Raw genomic sequence first — 18,738 nt, 5'->3', positions numbered from 1 at the left:
TATATTTTCAGATTTAGCATTATAGCTACCGTACAGCCAAGCTTAATCTCATGAATCATCTCATTATTAGCTTAAACTTAAAAATAAAACAAATGAGATAAAACATAGAGGAATTATATTTGTAAGATTGTTATGATACACTGTACGACCATAAAGGAATGAATGAAAAATTTTATTTAAATTACATGTTTTATATATGTTTATGAGATATACATATAAATAGTCTCTACACAAATATAAGTTTTAACTTTATTTTTATAAAAAGAAAATGTTTAGAAGAAAATACAGAGCAGATTCTCGTATTATCATGAATTTAAGTCTGTTTTTTAGCGAGCACAGAAAGTATCAATCGAATGCGGCTAATATGTTTCATAACAAAGTTTAATAATAACCTCAAAAAATTAATTTCTGTTATTCTCTATCCCTTTATAATTATAAAGCTGTTGCGCCCTTTTATGCACTTACATACATACATATGTACATATGTATGTTTATACGGCGTAACAAAGAATTTTTTGTTGGTTTTGGCAATAAGCCTATGACTTATGACTCCGAATTATGATTGGAAATTTTCTGATTTTTTTACATATAGGGATTTTCCACACCAAATGTGTGTTAGGAAATACTTAAATTTGCCACATAAATATTTTTTACAAAAACCAGTATTTAATTTGGAATGTTTGTAACCTCCTGAAGCAGCGCAAAGTCGACGATAGTCAACATATGTATTTAATTAAGCAATTAGCACTTTGTTATTTTTTAATTATTTAGAGTGTTATTCCATGAAAACAAATAAATAATTTTTGTTGATCTCTGACCTATACGCAGTTACCTCAGGAGCGCTCTTAAACAGATTTACTGCTTTGGCTATTTGCATGCTTCAGTTGTAGTGCACAAATTTCACATAAAATATTTTTATATTTTGCAACTTTTTAAAACATGTCCATCAGAGAATTTGTCAAAATGTAATTTATATATTTATATATACGGCTGTGTTCATGGAAATAGAAGTGCCGGAGGATTATAACTATAAAACACAAAATTCAAGTTAAAATTACAAACTGTGAATTTTACATCTCTAAAAAGTAATTTCTCTTTATTTCTATGTATATACACAGTTTTATTTTTTTAATATAGTACATAAGTACATATTTGTATATTTTACTAACAAGAATTGTTCAAAAGGAAAATTAAGAAATGTTCCTGTTCATGAAAATAGTAGTGCTCATTTTCTAGATAAAAATTGTAATTTTATATAGTAAATCTTTTCGATCCATTAATATTTGATTCTATACCTTCCATACACCGACATTCCGACCTCGTCTCATTAGGATTTGTCCATATGCCTCCTTGACATTAGCCAAAGTTGTGTTCAACTTGATGGATTTGATGTTGCTACAACGCGTTTAAGATTTTCCAAAAAATTGTTTGTTTAAATTCAGGTCCAGTGTTTGCTCTGGCCGGGACATTACGTCGATCCTTTCTGATGCAAACCACTCGTTAGGTAGTCTTTTTTATATACATTTCCTAGCTGATAAATAATAACATAACCTCTTTTAACAGTTTTACATACCAAGTTTAGTTTATGATGCTATATATCAAATTTGTAGCACTAACACCATAGTACGAAAATCAAATCCATGCCATAACATACTTTCGGGACCCGGCTCCACCAAAACTAAGCAATTTTGTTTTCATTGGTCCACATCAGGTTCCGCCATTTTGTATATGGCCAATTAAATGTTCTTTTGCGAACATTATTCTTGCAGCCACATGTTTCTTCGTTAAAAGAGTTACTTTCGGGAGACTTTTTATTTTCAAATTGTTTTGAAATAGTCTCCAAGGTTTTCTAAAACGTTTTTTTCGTTTACTACTCGACTATTTAAATTTTTTTTTATAATTTTTGTGTATGTTTAGTACTTGATTTTAAATATCGGATAATCTGTATGTACTATAATATTGATTTTTATACGTTTTCCTTCACGATCTTTTGCTTTATCGATGTATTTTTCAGCATTGTATGTCATTATGGAGCTGTATTTTAGTATAGCTTCGATTCCTTCTAGATTCTGTCTTATTTCTTAACTTTATTATAAATTCCAATATCTCAGTAGAACAACTTCTTCCTCTACCTACTAAAACTAAAAGAGAAATGGCTTTTCAAACAAATTTTATAAAAAAATTTGTAAATCACTTAAATACATTTGTTTATCCCAAATATCTAATAATTTTTTTCATTTATTGACCCCTAACGACAAGCACTACTATTTTAATGAACAACTTACTTTTTTTGAAAATATAAAAATGAGACATAGAAAAGGCAGTTACAGAATTTTTACATTCCTATAATTTAAAATGTCTATACTTCCAAAATAATCATTTTTGTTGGCTTGGCAAGTCAGATAATGTTAGGAAAGATCTTTAAATATAAGAAGCTGTTACACTACTATTTTCATGAAAACAACTGTACATATATCTCTATAGTGCTATAATCACCATTCAACTCCCATTTCAACATAACATATTGAGTTTTAAATTTTTTCTCTTTTATGTTTTGTTAAAGCATGAATAAATATTTTGCTAAAAAAGTTGTAGTACATACACATTTTTTTTCTTATTTTTACTGGCCAATACACCTCTAATTGATTTTTATAGACTAGAATAGCCCTTAAAGTTACATACGCACCTTTACAAATTCTTAATTTACTTATTTAACATTTTTTTCTTGTAAGTCATTTAACTCTAGCATTCGCTAGCTGACATCTTAAAGTTACATCAGTTTGCTGAGAACTTTTAAATGCAAAAACTAATTTTTATACACGAAGGCTAGTAAGGAGCGAACTAATAAAAATATTCAAGAAAACAACAACCATGACAATACACAAAATCAGGGCAAAGTTTATGTACGTAATCGCAACTAGACAGAAAAACGCATAAAAATGCGAGACGAACGCTAAGTTGATTCACATTACAGAATGCTAGTCATTTTATACAGGGTTTCCCAATAAGAAGGATAGGATCTCTTAAAAATACACAATTGTTAAGGAAATTCAAATGTTTTGTATTTAATGTGACGAACAATCGATGCAATAAAGTTCTGAATATAACACCAATCAAATGGGCTCCACGAGTTTTTTTGAAAGAACGAATTCGATGAATAGCACGTTCAACATTGACTTCTAAAGTTTGAAAAGAGTGCTAATGCTAAATACCAATGACTTCAAATAACCCCACAAGAAGAACTCTACTTCTGGAGGCAATTCAATGATACAATTTTTTGAAAAATCAAATCTTCAAACATTTCTCGCAATAATTTTTTTTGTTGGAACCAGATGTTGTCGAGATCAACTTCTTCCAATTGCGGTCATAACAAGTTGTTTACTATTGATTTATGCCGCTCTCCATTGACAGTCACGATGTCACCAGCTTCATTTCGAAATAAGTACGGTGATGATTCCATCAGGTCAAAAACCACACTAAGCTGTCAATTTAGGCGTATGTAATGGTTGTTCATTAATACATAATTTGTAGATTTTCTTCGCATCAGAATCGACAGTGTTGTTTATTTGCCGCACCACTCAGATGAAAATGAGTCTCATCGGAGAATATGATTTTCTTAAAAAATCGTTATCGTTTTCAAGTGGTTCCAAGGCAAAATCAGCAAATTCGCGACGTTAAAGGTGGTCTAATGGCTTTGGTTCTTAAGTGAAAACAATTTTATACAGATGCACGCCCAAATCCTTGCTCAAAATCCGCCAGGTCGTGGTTTTAGATAGTCGCAGTTCTTGAGAACATCTTGGAATCGACAAATTGTGGTCTTCAGCAACACTTGCCTATTACTACATTATGAATATTTTCATTACTTCAAGCGGGTTTTTTTCTCATTGGCAATTGAACATTCAGTATGTAAAAACATGTCCGTTGGAATTTTCAACAATTCGACGAATAGCGAGCACGATTATTACGACCATTAAATGGCAAAAGAGAACGAAAAGTTGCAATTGGAGAACGACTATTTTGATAATAAAATTAATTAATTTATAAACGTTGTTCTTGCGTATATCTTTTCATGATGAAATTGTAAACATTACTGAATACAATGAAAAAAATTACAGATCAAAATGGCCGGGACGACACTTATCATCCATATTGGAAAACCCGGTATATGGGAATGTGAAAGTTTAGACCCTGCAGGGAAGCCTTGAACACGCGTCAAATAAAATTTCAGTTCGTAACTAATAAAGTTTCGTATATACTTTTCAGAACGCTGTTTTCTACAATTGTCAAAAATTTTCATATGAAAATAACAGACAGAAAATAACAATTACACGTACAGTTAATTTCAATAAAAGAAAAATGGGGTATAACCATTTGCTATGCCATCTCTAATTACCAGTTACTTAATCGATTCGCAGCTTACTGCCAATAACTAATACTTTAATCTTCTCTATTGGATTTTTACATATTATTCAAATCCTACGGAAATTCTGACAGATGTATAAAAAAAAACCTTTTCATTTCCAACAGTGACCACTGTAAACTACTTTTTGTTTTTAGTTATTTATAGACGCTTGGCAAGTGTAAGTTGTTTCTATGAAAAAGGGAAGAAACGCAAATGATCAATTATATTAAGTGCACCAGAACTACTAAATGCTTAGGAGCTTGTTTTACGTTGAGCCGCTTTTAATATTCATACCCGTCTGTAGTTTGCCGTAAAGACAATCGACTCAATGAATTTAGACGATATTTGAATTGATTATCATATAGGATAATTATGGTATGTATGTATGGTAAAAAGGTGAATTGCCGACTATTTCACTTATTTTTATTGCAAACAAAAAATGTACTTCGTTCAAATGCAAAGTATAGTTATTTTTAACATTTATTCATACTTAGAAAATAATATCATAGTTCTAAAACAGGGTTAACCAAAAGTCCGTACGTTGCGCAAGAGAATGAATAATTAATAATCAATTGCCATAACAGCCGATTCTATTGCCCGGATTTTATTATTGGACTGTTATTTCGAGGATCCAACTCTGTTTAGATAGTAAGTTAATGCGGTTTTCATTTTTACACCAACACCTGGCAGCAGGGTTGCTCTTTAACCCCTATATCCAGGCTGATATTGTATCCAACCCGGGCGCGGAGCATTTTTTTTTTGCTACTTATGCGACAAAAGGGTCCACCATAAACCCACTTCGGTTATATGCACCTAGTTCGTGCAATGTGCCCCCATTCCAGCCGAGTGTCTAACAAGGAATCTCTGAACGCACGGAGCTCAAGTAGGCAGCATCACTCTCAATGCGATCGATACACCATAAAAGCTTTTGACACAGTCAACCACACACACAGCTATACGAAAACGTCGAACAAACAAAGATCCCTCCAAGAGTAATGACGTGGACCATGAACTATCTGTGCAGTAGACAATCATCGGTATTATTTCGAAGTAAACATTATAAAGTCAGAGGAATTAAACATCGTAGTGTTCCTTCCCCGATACTGTTTAATTACTAGACTTTGAAGCTTCTACAACCACCAGAAGTAGTTTTCTTATACGCAGATAAAACTCTCCCCTGCCAAATTCATGGCCAACCTATTTACAATCTCCGCACACATCGGCGATTGTCATAAAAGTACAAAGATACTCAAGCGGAACTGCCTACTAGAAACATTAGGACAAAATTCCACCATGTCGACGAACTAGAGCAATATACCGATCAAAATTCGGACGCGACCAATTTCCGACGGGTACTAAACGTCGTTCATAGTGGTGCTATTAACACCTTCCTTGACTCTCTCCCAGTGAATTACCTACTTGTGAGTCCAAACACCACCCATAGTAGAACAATAATTTGAGTTGAGGCGTGAAACCAGAGTAACCCTTATGCAACTTCGTTCTAAGTATTGCAGCAGGTTAAACTCCTATTTATCCAGAATATACCCCGACCCTTCATCAACGATTCCCCGCATGACACTAATCAATTATTTGCCTGCCGGTTAACTCCCCTCGCCCAGAACACGTCGAAATCGTTCATTTCCTGGGCCTATCGTTAAGTGATTTCGATGACAGCTAACTTATTGCTTTCCCTCAAACAGGTTCTGAACTATCGTTACAAAAATAATAACAAAAAAAAGAGTAAATAATGGGAAGTTTTTCAACTAAAAGTGCTATTCAAAACGGGGCAACTATCTTTCCAAAAGAAGTTTGGAATTGTTCGCAACAGCTTTTTCTTTGGGAATACTTTAAAAGAAACGTATAATAATTAATTGGAACCCATTGACCCTTGGGAATTATAAAAGATGTTTACCTAATAAATATAAAAAATTTCACGAAGCATTTATTAAGCCTCCATTGAAGGTTTTAGAATCCGTGATGCCTAGCCAAACTTTTAAGAAATTTTAAAATTGCACATACTTATGTACGCCCTTCGACATGATTACATACATACATAAGCTGTATAACCCAAGTCTCATAGGAAGAAATGAGTAGTTGTAGTACCAGAGATTACATGATAGTATGACTTGTTCAACTAAAGCGACCAGCGATTAAGTGCTTCTCAAGAATTTTTAGACTAGTGCCTTTGAAAATGATAAAACAAAATGCATATTAGAATGAAAGCCATCGGAAACGAAAGATAAAATTACAAACATTAAGGGAAAAATAATTTACGGCCGGTCTACGGCCGAGAAGGGGCGTGGAAAATTTGTAAGAATAAAAATGGTTATGCCGATTTCCGGCAAACTATCAGACCTATAGATAAAATTTATACAATGTTGTAGGTAATAAAAGGATCTTTAACTTTTGTATACAGACTTTTTCCCATAACCTCAAAATTTATGTGAAAAATTCATATAATTCAGTTTTGGAAATTTTTTTTTCTTCCCATTTACCACACTACCTTTTTTTAAATATATATTTTTTCGCCTTATATCATAAAAAACTCCTAATTTTCAATCAATAAATTCCAAGTCAAAATTTCAGATTTTTTAAATGTGAGTGGGGCTTGTGATTACTCTTTCTCTTCTCTGCTTTCTTGTGGTATTAAAAATATCCATTACTATGGAAATCTGGGCAATTACTAGAGTCTCCTAGAATTAGCAAAGCTGCAATAGAAAAACAATAAAATTTTTTTAGTTTTCTAATGCCAGTTATGTACACCGCTATAGTACCCCATCGTTTACATATGATCCAGAAAAGTTATGCAACCATTTTGCATTTTTCACATTGGCACTGCTTTCTTTTATTGACAACTGTACATTGTGACAAAAAAGTACCCGAAAATTGTAAATAAAACGCAAAATATTTAATTATTCATCAATATTTAATTTATTTCGAAATCAGATATAATATACCTTGTAACACTTTTCATTGGCACTTTTTGGGATGGCCTTCAGCTCCTTCAGCGAATTTTGTTTTATCTCTTCGATCGACTGAAAACAATTAAAGTTCGACCTTCGTCCAGAACGAGGCATGTCTTCAACGATTTCTCGACCGTTTTTGAAGACTTTGTATTGCTCGTAGGCTTGTGTTTTTGATAATACTGTGAGCCTTTTCTAAAATTCACAATGATTCCGCGCACGATTTTTGGTTAGAAATACAAAATTTGATTTATTTATCCATTGTATTTTTAAGAGCTTGATAACTCGTAAAATTTGGCTTGTGTTTTTTGATAATAGATTGGTTCATGACATTTACTTTTCTAAAATTCACAATGATTCCGCGCAATTTTTGGTTAGAATACAAATTTTGATTTATTTGACGTAGCCCCACAAAAAATAGTCTAAAGGCGTTAAATCGCATGATCTTATGGCCAACTTAAACGGTCCATTTCTTGAGATGAATTGTTCTCCGAAAAAATGGCCATAGAATCGCGAGCTGTGTGGCATGTAGCGCCATCTTGTTGAAACCACATGTCACCAAGTTCAGTTCTTCCATTTTTGGCACAAAAAGTTTGTTAGCATCGAACGATAGCGATCGCCATTCACAAAGCATCTTTGGTTGATTCCACCAGCGTACAAACCACACCAAACTTGCATTTTTCGGGATGCATGGGCAGTAATTAAGGACAGTGCTACAAACTTAGGAAAATACATTTTTTTATCTTCAAAAAGTATCATTTTCAAATAAAGAACCGATGAGATTTTGCAAATTTTATGCGTTTTTTTTTAAAAAAGTTATCAAGCTCTTAAAAAATCACCCGATAAAAATAGCAACGCACTACTGATGTGTACCGACTTAGCAGCTGCTGTAAACAAAGTGGTTGACAGATCGCGCTTATATTTGTCGTAGTAATTAAGGACAGTGCTACAAACTTAGGAAAATACATTTTTTTGAAATATCATTTACCCGAGGAATTTAATTACAATTTCGGGGCACTCTTTTGTCACAATGTATGCATGTACATACATATGTATCAACTAAAAACGTGCGCCTCACACGGCCACCTTTCACCCTCCCCACCGTTACATCCGTTATATTACCATTTTAATGTTGCGCAGTAATATTTAAATATTAACTCAAGGCGCTTTAATTCAAACATTATCGTTTACTATTGTCATTTATGTCCAATAAAAGCGCATGCATTGAATTTCGAATAAAATTTTAATGAATATGTAAAACGGATAGAAATATACATACATACATATGTACATTTGTTTTGAAACATACTTACATTTCATAATACGCGGAAATGTTGGTGAGTACATTTACCAGTATACAACTAGAAATTCCTGTCTTGAATCTAACTAATCAGCAATTTTCATAACAATTACAGAATAAATTTCTTTCTGGCACATGTCATCTTATTTTATAAGGAACAAATAAGGAAGGACTAAGTTCGGGTGCAACCGAACATTTTATATACTCTTGCAACTTGCAAGAAATAAAGCCAGGAGAGGATCGGAATCTAAGAAGTTTTATACAAGTATACTCAATATAACTCATACACTGGCCGACAAATTCAGCATAAGATTTATTAGAAAAACGAAAGTCATTATACATAAGTATGTAGTATATGGGAGTTGGGTTAGTGTCGACCCGATATTATCCATTAACTATTATCATTAAGGTACCTCATATACAATCAAAGACCAATCATATGGAGCACTCTTATAAAAGATTGTACCAGCTCGAAATATTCTCTTCAGCAGCAGGTTGAAGAAGTCGCACGATAGGGAGTCGCCTTGTCTGAAACCTCGTTTGGTATCGAACGGCTCGGAGAGGTCCTTCCCGATCCTAACGGAGCTTTTGGTGTTGCTCAACGTCACCGAGATATGAGATTTCACCAAAAAGTAGGCGGTCCCAAGCACATTGTCCAATTTTTACCCGGCCCCTATAAAGCCTTATCATACTATCTCGGTGGTAAAATTTAATGTCTCTGGCGTATTTAATTATGGATTTATTACGCTTTTAATAGTTTTGAACAGTACCATTATATGCAGAGTGAACCTGGTTTTCATCCGACTTCATCCACTTTCTCACCATCGCAGGAGTTCTTATAATATTCACGCTGAGCGAATTTGGTGGTTGTAACTTTAGAGGTTTAGGATATATAAACATTAAACTAATTAGAGGGCGGGGCCACGCCCACTTTTTCAAATATGAGTTTTATACCTTAATTTAGTGCTAAATTACGGCACTTTATATGTTTTCGGAACCTATATAACAAATTCCATCAAGATATCTCAATTTTTACTCAAGTTACAGCTTGTACAGACGGACAAACAGACAGTCAACCGAATTTCAAATTTTCTCGTCCCCCTTATCAGTTATATATGTATGTATATATAACTTTATATCTATCTCGATTAGTTTTAGGTGATACGTATAACCGTTAGATGAACAAAACTATAATATTCTGTAGCAACTGGTTGCAAGAGTATAAAAAACAGTTGGACTTGGGGTCCATACTACGTAGTTGTAAGGTAATTAATAACGACAAGTATGGAAACAAAATTATCCGTATATATGTACTTATATACTACGTAGACCTGCTATGCATATGTACTATATATTCCGTAGGCCTAATTATGCAGTTGTCTATATGTGTAGTGAAAATTATTCTGCTATCAGTTAGCGTTTTATATTATATGCAGGAACTTTGCTCGATTTGCGTTCGTTTTTTTTCGTAAGCAGAATAACTATTGACCTATCAATACCTCGTATAGCCAGCTCAAAAAATGCACTTGCAAAATGTGACGTCAAATGTTGTTACGAGTACTATTAGAAAATAAACTATAAATAGTATAGTATATATGTATGTACATTAGGGTGTTTTTTTTTTAACTACTAATTTTTTCAGTCCCGTCACGAAATTTCCTTGGAAATACCCTAAAAAAATTTCCCTAAAAATTTTAGCCCTTAATATTAACATTAAGAACTGGACCAAGCCCTGTAAAAATTTTCCATAGAAAATACACTACAATCGTGAGTTTTTATCTTTAAATTCTTACAGATCAGAGGTATTTTATGCCTTCGCTTTGACTTTAGACGCATATTTCCCAGAATTGTTTACTCTACAAAAGTGCCCAGTGCAACAAAGTCGTAACTCACACCGGTGAGGTAGTACGGGGCTCTAAACCTGATTTTTCCATGAAATTCGCATTTTTTTGTATTTATCTCGTAAAAGACAAGAGCTATAGAAAAAATTTAAATGACAATTTTATAGGAAATTTTATTTGCTATAAAAAAGGTTCCAGGTCAAAATCGCTATCGTTAATACTTCTCGTGATATTCGGCTTTTTAAGTAAGGCTTTATAGAATTTTTATAGATCGTATGTATTAAAAAATCTATGAAAATTGCATACAGCCTTACTTAAAAAAGGGAATATTTTTAGGGTATTATATTTCCAAGGAAATTTCGTGAGGGAACTGAAAAAATTTATAGTTAAAAAAAAAACACCCTAATAATACATATGTATATGTATGTACAGCGTTTGTCAATAGGAAAGACATGATTTTGAAGCTTGTGGCAGACTTGTTTTAAGGATTTGTGTCAACTTTTGTCAGTGTGTTCAGTAAGGTTTGTCATTTCATCTTCTCAGATGAGGCTTATTTCTGGCTTAATGGCTTCGTAAACAAAGAAAACCGTGAGTGAGTAAAATTCTCGTTTGGTTCAATAAACGCAATTTCATGTTTCATTTCATTTTAACTTCGCGTCCTTCTTGTTGGTAGACCCTTTATATGTAAAACTTTGGTCGCTTATGTAATTCAATTCAGAGACAAATTAAGGTACATACAATTAAAATAGTTATAAACGGAAGTACATAAGTTAAATTATTTAATACCCACTCGTATATTTGTATCTCTTTACAAACATAATAATATTGGTAATTAAAAAAGAAAGGAGAGATTAAATGCTAACGGATCCCTACGGTAGATGCCCTCGCTCATTGTAGAAATAAACAATTTTAATTAACTAGCTTTAGGTTTACCAGGTGTACTTTTCGAGATCTGTCTCTTTCCGAGTTTCACGACTTCAAAAAAAAAAAAAAAAAAAAATAAACGTTAACTTCGACTACACCGAAGCTAATATACCCTTCACAGGTGCATTTCTTTTAGTAACTATGTGTTCAGTTTGTATGGAAGCTATATGCTATAGTAATCCGACCAGAAAAACTTTTTTGGAGATTATATAATTACTTTAAGCAGTAATCCATGTCAAATTTCGTGGAGATACCACGTCAAATGCGAAAGTTTTCCATACAAGCCCTTGATTCCGATGTTGTTATTGTTTTAACAGTTATCAATCCCCGTTAGAATGGTAAGGGTTATCCATGTTGTCGTCGACGTCATCTAGCGATAGGTAGGGTGTCCTTGAAGGTGTTGATAGCTCCACTGTGAATGGCGGTCAGTACCTCTCGGAAGTCAGTTGCGTCCGAAGTCCGGTCGGCGTACTGTACGATGTCGTCGACGTAGTCAAGTAAAGACCTCTTGAAGATTCTAGGGGACGGTTCCGCTTCAAGCACGTGGCTGCAAGGGTGATTTCTACGAAAACATCCCAGCAGGAACTGCTTGGAAAGGAGTTCATTATGCTCCTTAAATGGTAGCATAAGCGTCTCACTACGTAGGTGTTCGATGGGAGACATCAAGAGGCATCCCGTCGTGGTCCGGAGTGTGTTCTGGCAGGTCTGGAGTTTCCTCATCTGCTTACCACTGCATCCAGGCCATATTGGTTCTGCGTAATTGAGAACCGGCATATTGCCTTGTATGTTGCCAACAACGTTTTTTTGTTTTTTCCCCATGTGCTGCCGGCTAGTGACTTGAGGATTTTGTTGCGGCTCTGTACCTTGGCGATAATCGCGGTCGTATGGGGAGTGAAGGAGCACAGACTATCAAATGTCGACTGCAATATTAAGTTTAAGTATATACTCCTTCGTCCAGTTCGTAAAAATGGTCGCTGTGGATTTGGTGGGAGAAAGTGTGAGGTTCGGTGCAGTGAGGAAACGAGAAAGGTCGGAGAGGTAGTTGTTTACTTTTGAACACATGCCATCAATTCCATTGCCCGACGTCAATATCGTGCAATCATCTGCGTACGTGGTTATGGAAATCCCCTCTGGTGGCTGCGGGAGTTTCGAGATGTAGAAGTTAAACAGTAACGGGGAGATGACACCACCCTGCGGGACCCCCTGTTTAATTCTTCTCAGTTTAGATGATTCCGATCATTCAGTTTGTATGGCTATAGTTAACCGATCTGAACAATTTCTTCGGAAATTAAATTGTTGCCTTTGAAAATAGTCTATACCAAATTTCCTGAATATATTTTGTCAAATGCAAAAGTTTTCCATACCAGCACTAGATTCCGATCGTTCAGTTTGTATGGCAGCTATATGCTATAGTGGTCCGACATCAGCAGTTCAGCAGACGTTTGCAAAAGTTCGAAACGATATCTTAAAAACTGAGGGACTAGTTTGTATATATACAGACGGACAGACAAGCAGAGGGACAGACAGACAGACGGACATGGCTAAATCGACTTAGCTTAACATATTGATCATTTATATACATATATACTTTATAGGGTCTCCGAAGCTTCCTTCTGGGTGTTACAAACTTTGTAACAAACTTAATACACCCTGTTCCCCCCCTTGTAAAAAAATATTTTTTATTGACTTATTTAATTTTATAAAATCACTAGAATATTTTCCTAAATGCAAGTTGATCAGAGTAGTTTTGGAGATACAGCATTAAAAAGTTGGGCGCTCGATGTCAGCTATCTACTATGAGCAAAAAATAGTAAGACTTTCTTAATAAATTTACTAATTTATTCTTCAAAATCTATGTCCTCCCCATAAAATGAATCCCTCTTCGCTTCAATACACTTGTGCTGAAGTCTTATCCTTTCCTCGAAACAGTTGTTAAGGTCAATTTCCGGAATATCATTCAATGCGCGTAGCGATTCACATTTAATGTCTTCAATGAACTCAAAACAGCTTTCCCGGTCGGTCCCGGCCGTTTCAGTTTGCTGAATAGCTAGAAGCTACACGGAGCTAAATCAGGTACGGTTGATGCATCACGTTTCCGGGACGCTTAACGCGTCGCTGTTTTTCGAAAAAATCAATTATTTTGGAGCCAATCGTGATTTTACTTTTCTTGAGCCCAAATTATCTTCCATAATAGTTTTCACTGATCCTTCCGATATTCCAACGCTACCAGTAAGATACCTGACTGTTAATCATCGATTCTCAAGCAGGAATTAACAAAAGTGAAAGGAAAAACAAGTAAGGAAGGGCTAAGTTCGGGTGTCACCGAACATTTTATACTCTCGCATGATAAAGTGATAATCGAGATTTCATTATACGTCATTTATATATTTTTCAAATACCGTATTTTTGTAAAGTTTTATTCCGCTATCATCATTGGTTCCTAATGTATACATATATTATACAGAGAAGGCATCAGATGGAATTCAAAATAGCGTTATATTGGAAGAAGGCGTGGTTTTGAACCGATTTCACCCATATTTCGTACGTGTCATCAGGGTGTTAAGAAAATATTATATACCGAATTTCATTGAAATCGGTCTAGTAGTTCCTGAGATATGGTTTTTGGTCCATAAGTGGCGAGGCCACGCCCATTTTCAATTTTTAAAAAAAACCTGGGTGCAGCTTTCTTCTGCCATTTCTTCTGTAAAATTTAGTGTTTCTGATGTTTTTTGTTAGTCGGTTGACGGACTTTTAGTGATTTTCAACATAACCTTTGTATGGGAGGTGGGCGTGGTTATTATCCGATTTCTTCCATTTTTGAACTGTATATAGAAATATCTGAAGAAAACGACTCTGTAGAGTTTGGTTGACATAGCTATAGTAGTTTCTGAGATATGTACAAAAAACTTAGTAGGGGGCGGGGCCACGCCCACTTTTCCAAAAAAACTGCGTCCAAATATGCCCCTCCCTAATGCGATCCTTTGTGTCAAATTTCACTTTAATATCTTTATTTATGGTTTAGTTATGACACTTTATAGGTTTTCGGTTTCCGCCATTTTGTGGGCGTGGCAGTGGCCGATTTTGCCCATCTTCGAACTTAACCTTCTTATGGAGCCAAGGAATACGTGTACCAAGTTTCATCATGATATCTCAATTTTTACTCAAGTTACAGCTTGCACGGACGGACGGACAGACGGACGGACGACAGACAGACAGACATCCGGATTTCGACTCTACTCGTCACCCTGATCACTTTGGTATATATAACCCTATATCTGACTCTTTTAGTTTTAGGACTTACAAACAACCGTTATGTGAACAAAACTATAATATTCTCTTTAGCAACATTGTTGCGAGAGTATAATAATTTACGAGCGATGTGAGATGTACTAAATTTTATTTTAAATTAAAGCGACTTATATCAGGTATATTTTTTACATTTTCTCAGAAAATTTATTCAGCCACCAGTTATAGTTTCTTCAGTTATTAGACTAACTATTGCCTTCTCCACTTTCAATAATAATTTTATTAAAAGAGAAAGAATTATTTGCAAAGAGTAACTCTTGAAAAAACAATGTGCGCGGCTATAAATATACATATGTATGTATGTATGTGTACTGTTGCATTCTATACTTAAATTACATTCACTTTTACCTATGTAAAACCCGGCGTGAATCATGAACTTTGCTTTGCATGTTTTTAACGATTCACTTTCAGCCATATCACTGGTAAAAGGGTACTCGTATTAAAAGTTTTTTATGCGTACACATAAATCATTTTCTTTATCAAGTTTTATTTAGATGATGGTATGTACTCAAAAATAGCGTATGACAAGCGATAAAGTTGCAAAATTTGATATAAGAAAAAAAACAGTAGACGTGAATTATATATAAAATACTTTTACTTTTTGAAATAGAAATTAAAACTAAAAAAATTGTTTACGAAATGGCAAAGAATACTATATAAAGAGCGTCCCAAAATTAACGCAAGATTTAAATTTGCTGCCACCATGGACCCAAGAGAGCCAGAGCTGATATAATCTAAATTTTAGAAATGTATTTAAAATGTTTATATGTATATAATGTGCATAGAAACAATGAGAGCAAGTGTTTTGCAATTTCATTCATTAATTTCAAAATTGGCACCAGCACGTCTACGAATATTTCTAAACTACTTGTTGCATGATAGCTATACACGTTCTTGAAACCAAATATTTGTACATACATATGTATGTATGTTAGTATGTATATATTCATACATACGCATATATACACATGCATACACCAGCAGTATGCACAACCTTATGCAATACATAAGAATATACAGACATCATACGCTTCTTATTTTACTACGTTTTTATTAACTATTTCCCAATAATTATTTATAATATCTATGTATAATTCATAGGTATAAAACCAACTTATTAAAATTATCCTTAAAACACGCATCAATATGTATGTATGCATGCATATGTATATTAATATGCACTTTTATTTAATGAGTGCGAAAGTAGTCTAAGAAAATGTGGACCATTTTTTTAAACAAACTTTTAAGTTTTTATTTAGAGATATTAAATTTGAATCGTACATTCATACAGTACAAGTATCAATTGTATTCTGATAAATAAATGATAATGTACTCATGCATATTTAAGTAGGAATTACGATACAAAAACATTCGCATGAATTTTTTTTATTTATATTATGAAGAAAATGCATACATATGTACATACATACATATATATATATTTAACACACTTTTTCATAATTTGTAATATTTGCTACTTACGAGCCATGTGTAGATAATTATTAAATTTTATTTCGCTTTTCACTTGTTTTAAAAATATAGCATACATACATATTTAGGTATACAAATATTTATTGTCTAAGAACTCTTACTCACTCTTGTATATATTTATTTTTGTTATTGCTTTACTTTTTCACATTTTTACTTTTCAGCTTTAAAAGAAATATATGTATATTACTGTTAAACATTTATTTATAAACTAAGTAAATTTACATATCTATGTAAATACATACATATAGTTCAAAATACTAATGCGCACACTTGCATTTACTCACCACGATAGTAATATTGCCATAATAGCAATGCTAGTGGCACATGTTGGATAGCTAGAGAGGAAGAGACCATGTTTGTAGTAGAAATGCGAAACTGCATCGGGAAGACCTGAGGTATCAGAGGTTGAAGAGCGCTTTTGGGCGGCGTTCCCGCCAATATTGCCCAAACTAGCAGCTCCACCGGATGTAGTGGTCATTGCTGTTGTTGTTGTTTTATTGTATTCGTATGAACTCGAATTACCAAATGCTTTGGAAGAATCAACAGCTGGCATATTCGTGAGTTCTTTAGCTTTGTATATCGTTTTGTTCGTCTACCGGCACTATATCAGCATGCCTATTCACATTGCAAGCGCCAATGCTTGCAATGTGTATATCTTTGCAAAGAGTGATGGCAGATGAATTTTTGTATAAGCAACTACGAACGAGAATTTGATGGTTTATCGCCTCGATCTTTTCGTTATTTGTGTTCAAGCCATACATATGTACATATTCTTCAACATGCGGTTGGTACACACGCAACGCAATCGACGTGTTGTTTTATTATAGAAACAATAATTTATTTTATTTACTCTTTCTTATGAATTTTTTAAATACGTTTCCATTACTTTCACTTATTTAACTTTTTCTATTAACAAATCGTTGATCACTATATATGTATATATTTATTTTTGTCTTATATTTTCTTTTCATACATAATTACGCAATTATTTTAAGGTTTATATGCAAATGATGAAAATTATTAAAAGTTAAAACCTGTAAATATTGGTTAAGTATCAAAAATACTTTTTCACAATTTGTAAACAGTACAAATATTTCTTTAAAACACAACATGTTTTGCATGTAAATTGATATCTGCTAATTTATTTTCCAATTAGAATTTTACACTTCGTCGATATATCACAAATTACTTCGTTTTGTTATTTTTCTTATGGTTTTCAATTTCATTTATATGCAACTTATTTACAATTACATTTCGTGCTTTTGTTATCAAATTGTCACAAATAAGCATTGCCGGCCGCCCTAATCAGTGCCAGCTGAAATATTCTGCAGTACGTTGTTATTGTATTTGTTGTTTTAAAGCATTGTAAATATATATGGTTTTGGTTCGCTCCTTCCTATAGATAGTGTCGCTCCCATATCTACCGTCTGCCCCACCTGCTCTATCAACATATCTTGATGCCTCTCAAGAATGCGTTCATCATTACACAAAAGACATATTTTATTGGTACTCATAAGGGGGAGGTAGTGTAGTCAAAAATGAAAAGACGAATGCAGAAAATCGAAGCCAAATGCGTGGTATTAAATGACGATACTCTTTACCTTATTCAATTTCAAATTTGTTTCATTTTTTCAGCAAAATGACTATTTTCACAAAATGCACTGCTACTTCCCGGCTTATTGTTTAACTTTTTTAACATTAATTAACAATTGCGATAAACATAAACCGAAATTGCAATTAAAGAACAAGTTATTTTATATTATTAAACACTGCTTGCAACGGAATGTGCATAAATTCACTTTGTTTTTCTTTTACGATCCTTTTCGCTTCTAAGTATTCATTCATTTAGAACTGACACTCAATGACAACCAATTAATCACCATCTGCTTTGCAATTTTTTTACTAAATTCACAAACAACACAGTAGTAAGCAATCTTTGGATTACAACTTACAATTTCATTTTGATTAAACTATTTATTGTAGATATAAATCACCACGAAACGAAATCATTTAAATAATATAAAATTACAGTTTTCCATGCGCGTTAGATAGAAAACATTCTAACAAGAACAAGTTCCGTGCAAAATTGAAAAGAACAGAAACCACGCTTGCCAGATGTACAAACTACCTGATAATCACAAATTCTTGTGTAAACATAAACATATATTGCATGAGCTCATTAATCATAATTTCACATTTTCTTCAATAAAATTAGTATATTTTTTATTATTCGATTTATATTATATCCTTAATTAAGAAGCTATGTTAACTATAAATGGTATCACTATTCTAACTAGAATTTAAGAATTCACAACAATACTTTTTGCCTTGCTTTGTATCAGCTGTGGCGTTCGCAAATGTCAAACTATAGCGTTGCCAACAGTAACGAAATATTTACAACAACATAGAGACATTTTTGAGCATTTAATTAATTTTATGATGTATTTTTGCTGGAAGTGTGTAATCAATTCAATAGAACTAATGCAACGGAATATAATTTGAACAAGTATT

The 18,738-nt window shown here is 33.4% G+C and overlaps 1 protein-coding gene across 1 annotated transcript in view; it reads right to left on the bottom strand.

The window, feature by feature from the left end:
• The window catches only part of LOC126755528 (sterol regulatory element-binding protein cleavage-activating protein), a 40,769-nt gene extending 22,450 nt beyond the window's left edge, over positions 1 to 18,319 (bottom strand). The window contains exons 1-2 of the mRNA XM_050468163.1: positions 17,829 to 18,319; positions 16,512 to 17,261 (exon numbers count right to left, since the gene is read on the bottom strand). Coding sequence (XP_050324120.1) covers positions 16,512 to 16,780 — 269 coding nt within the window. The 5' untranslated portion in view covers positions 16,781 to 17,261; positions 17,829 to 18,319. The remainder of the gene's footprint in view (positions 1 to 16,511; positions 17,262 to 17,828) is intronic.
• Positions 18,320 to 18,738: the final 419 nt, after the last annotated feature.

The sequence above is a fragment of the Bactrocera neohumeralis genome, chromosome 4 (assembly GCF_024586455.1).
Source record: "Bactrocera neohumeralis isolate Rockhampton chromosome 4, APGP_CSIRO_Bneo_wtdbg2-racon-allhic-juicebox.fasta_v2, whole genome shotgun sequence".
In the NCBI taxonomy this organism is placed as follows: Eukaryota; Metazoa; Arthropoda; class Insecta; order Diptera; family Tephritidae; genus Bactrocera; species Bactrocera neohumeralis.
The sequence above is the reverse complement of the archived record's forward strand: the minus strand, read 5'-3'. Positions and strand labels throughout refer to the sequence as shown.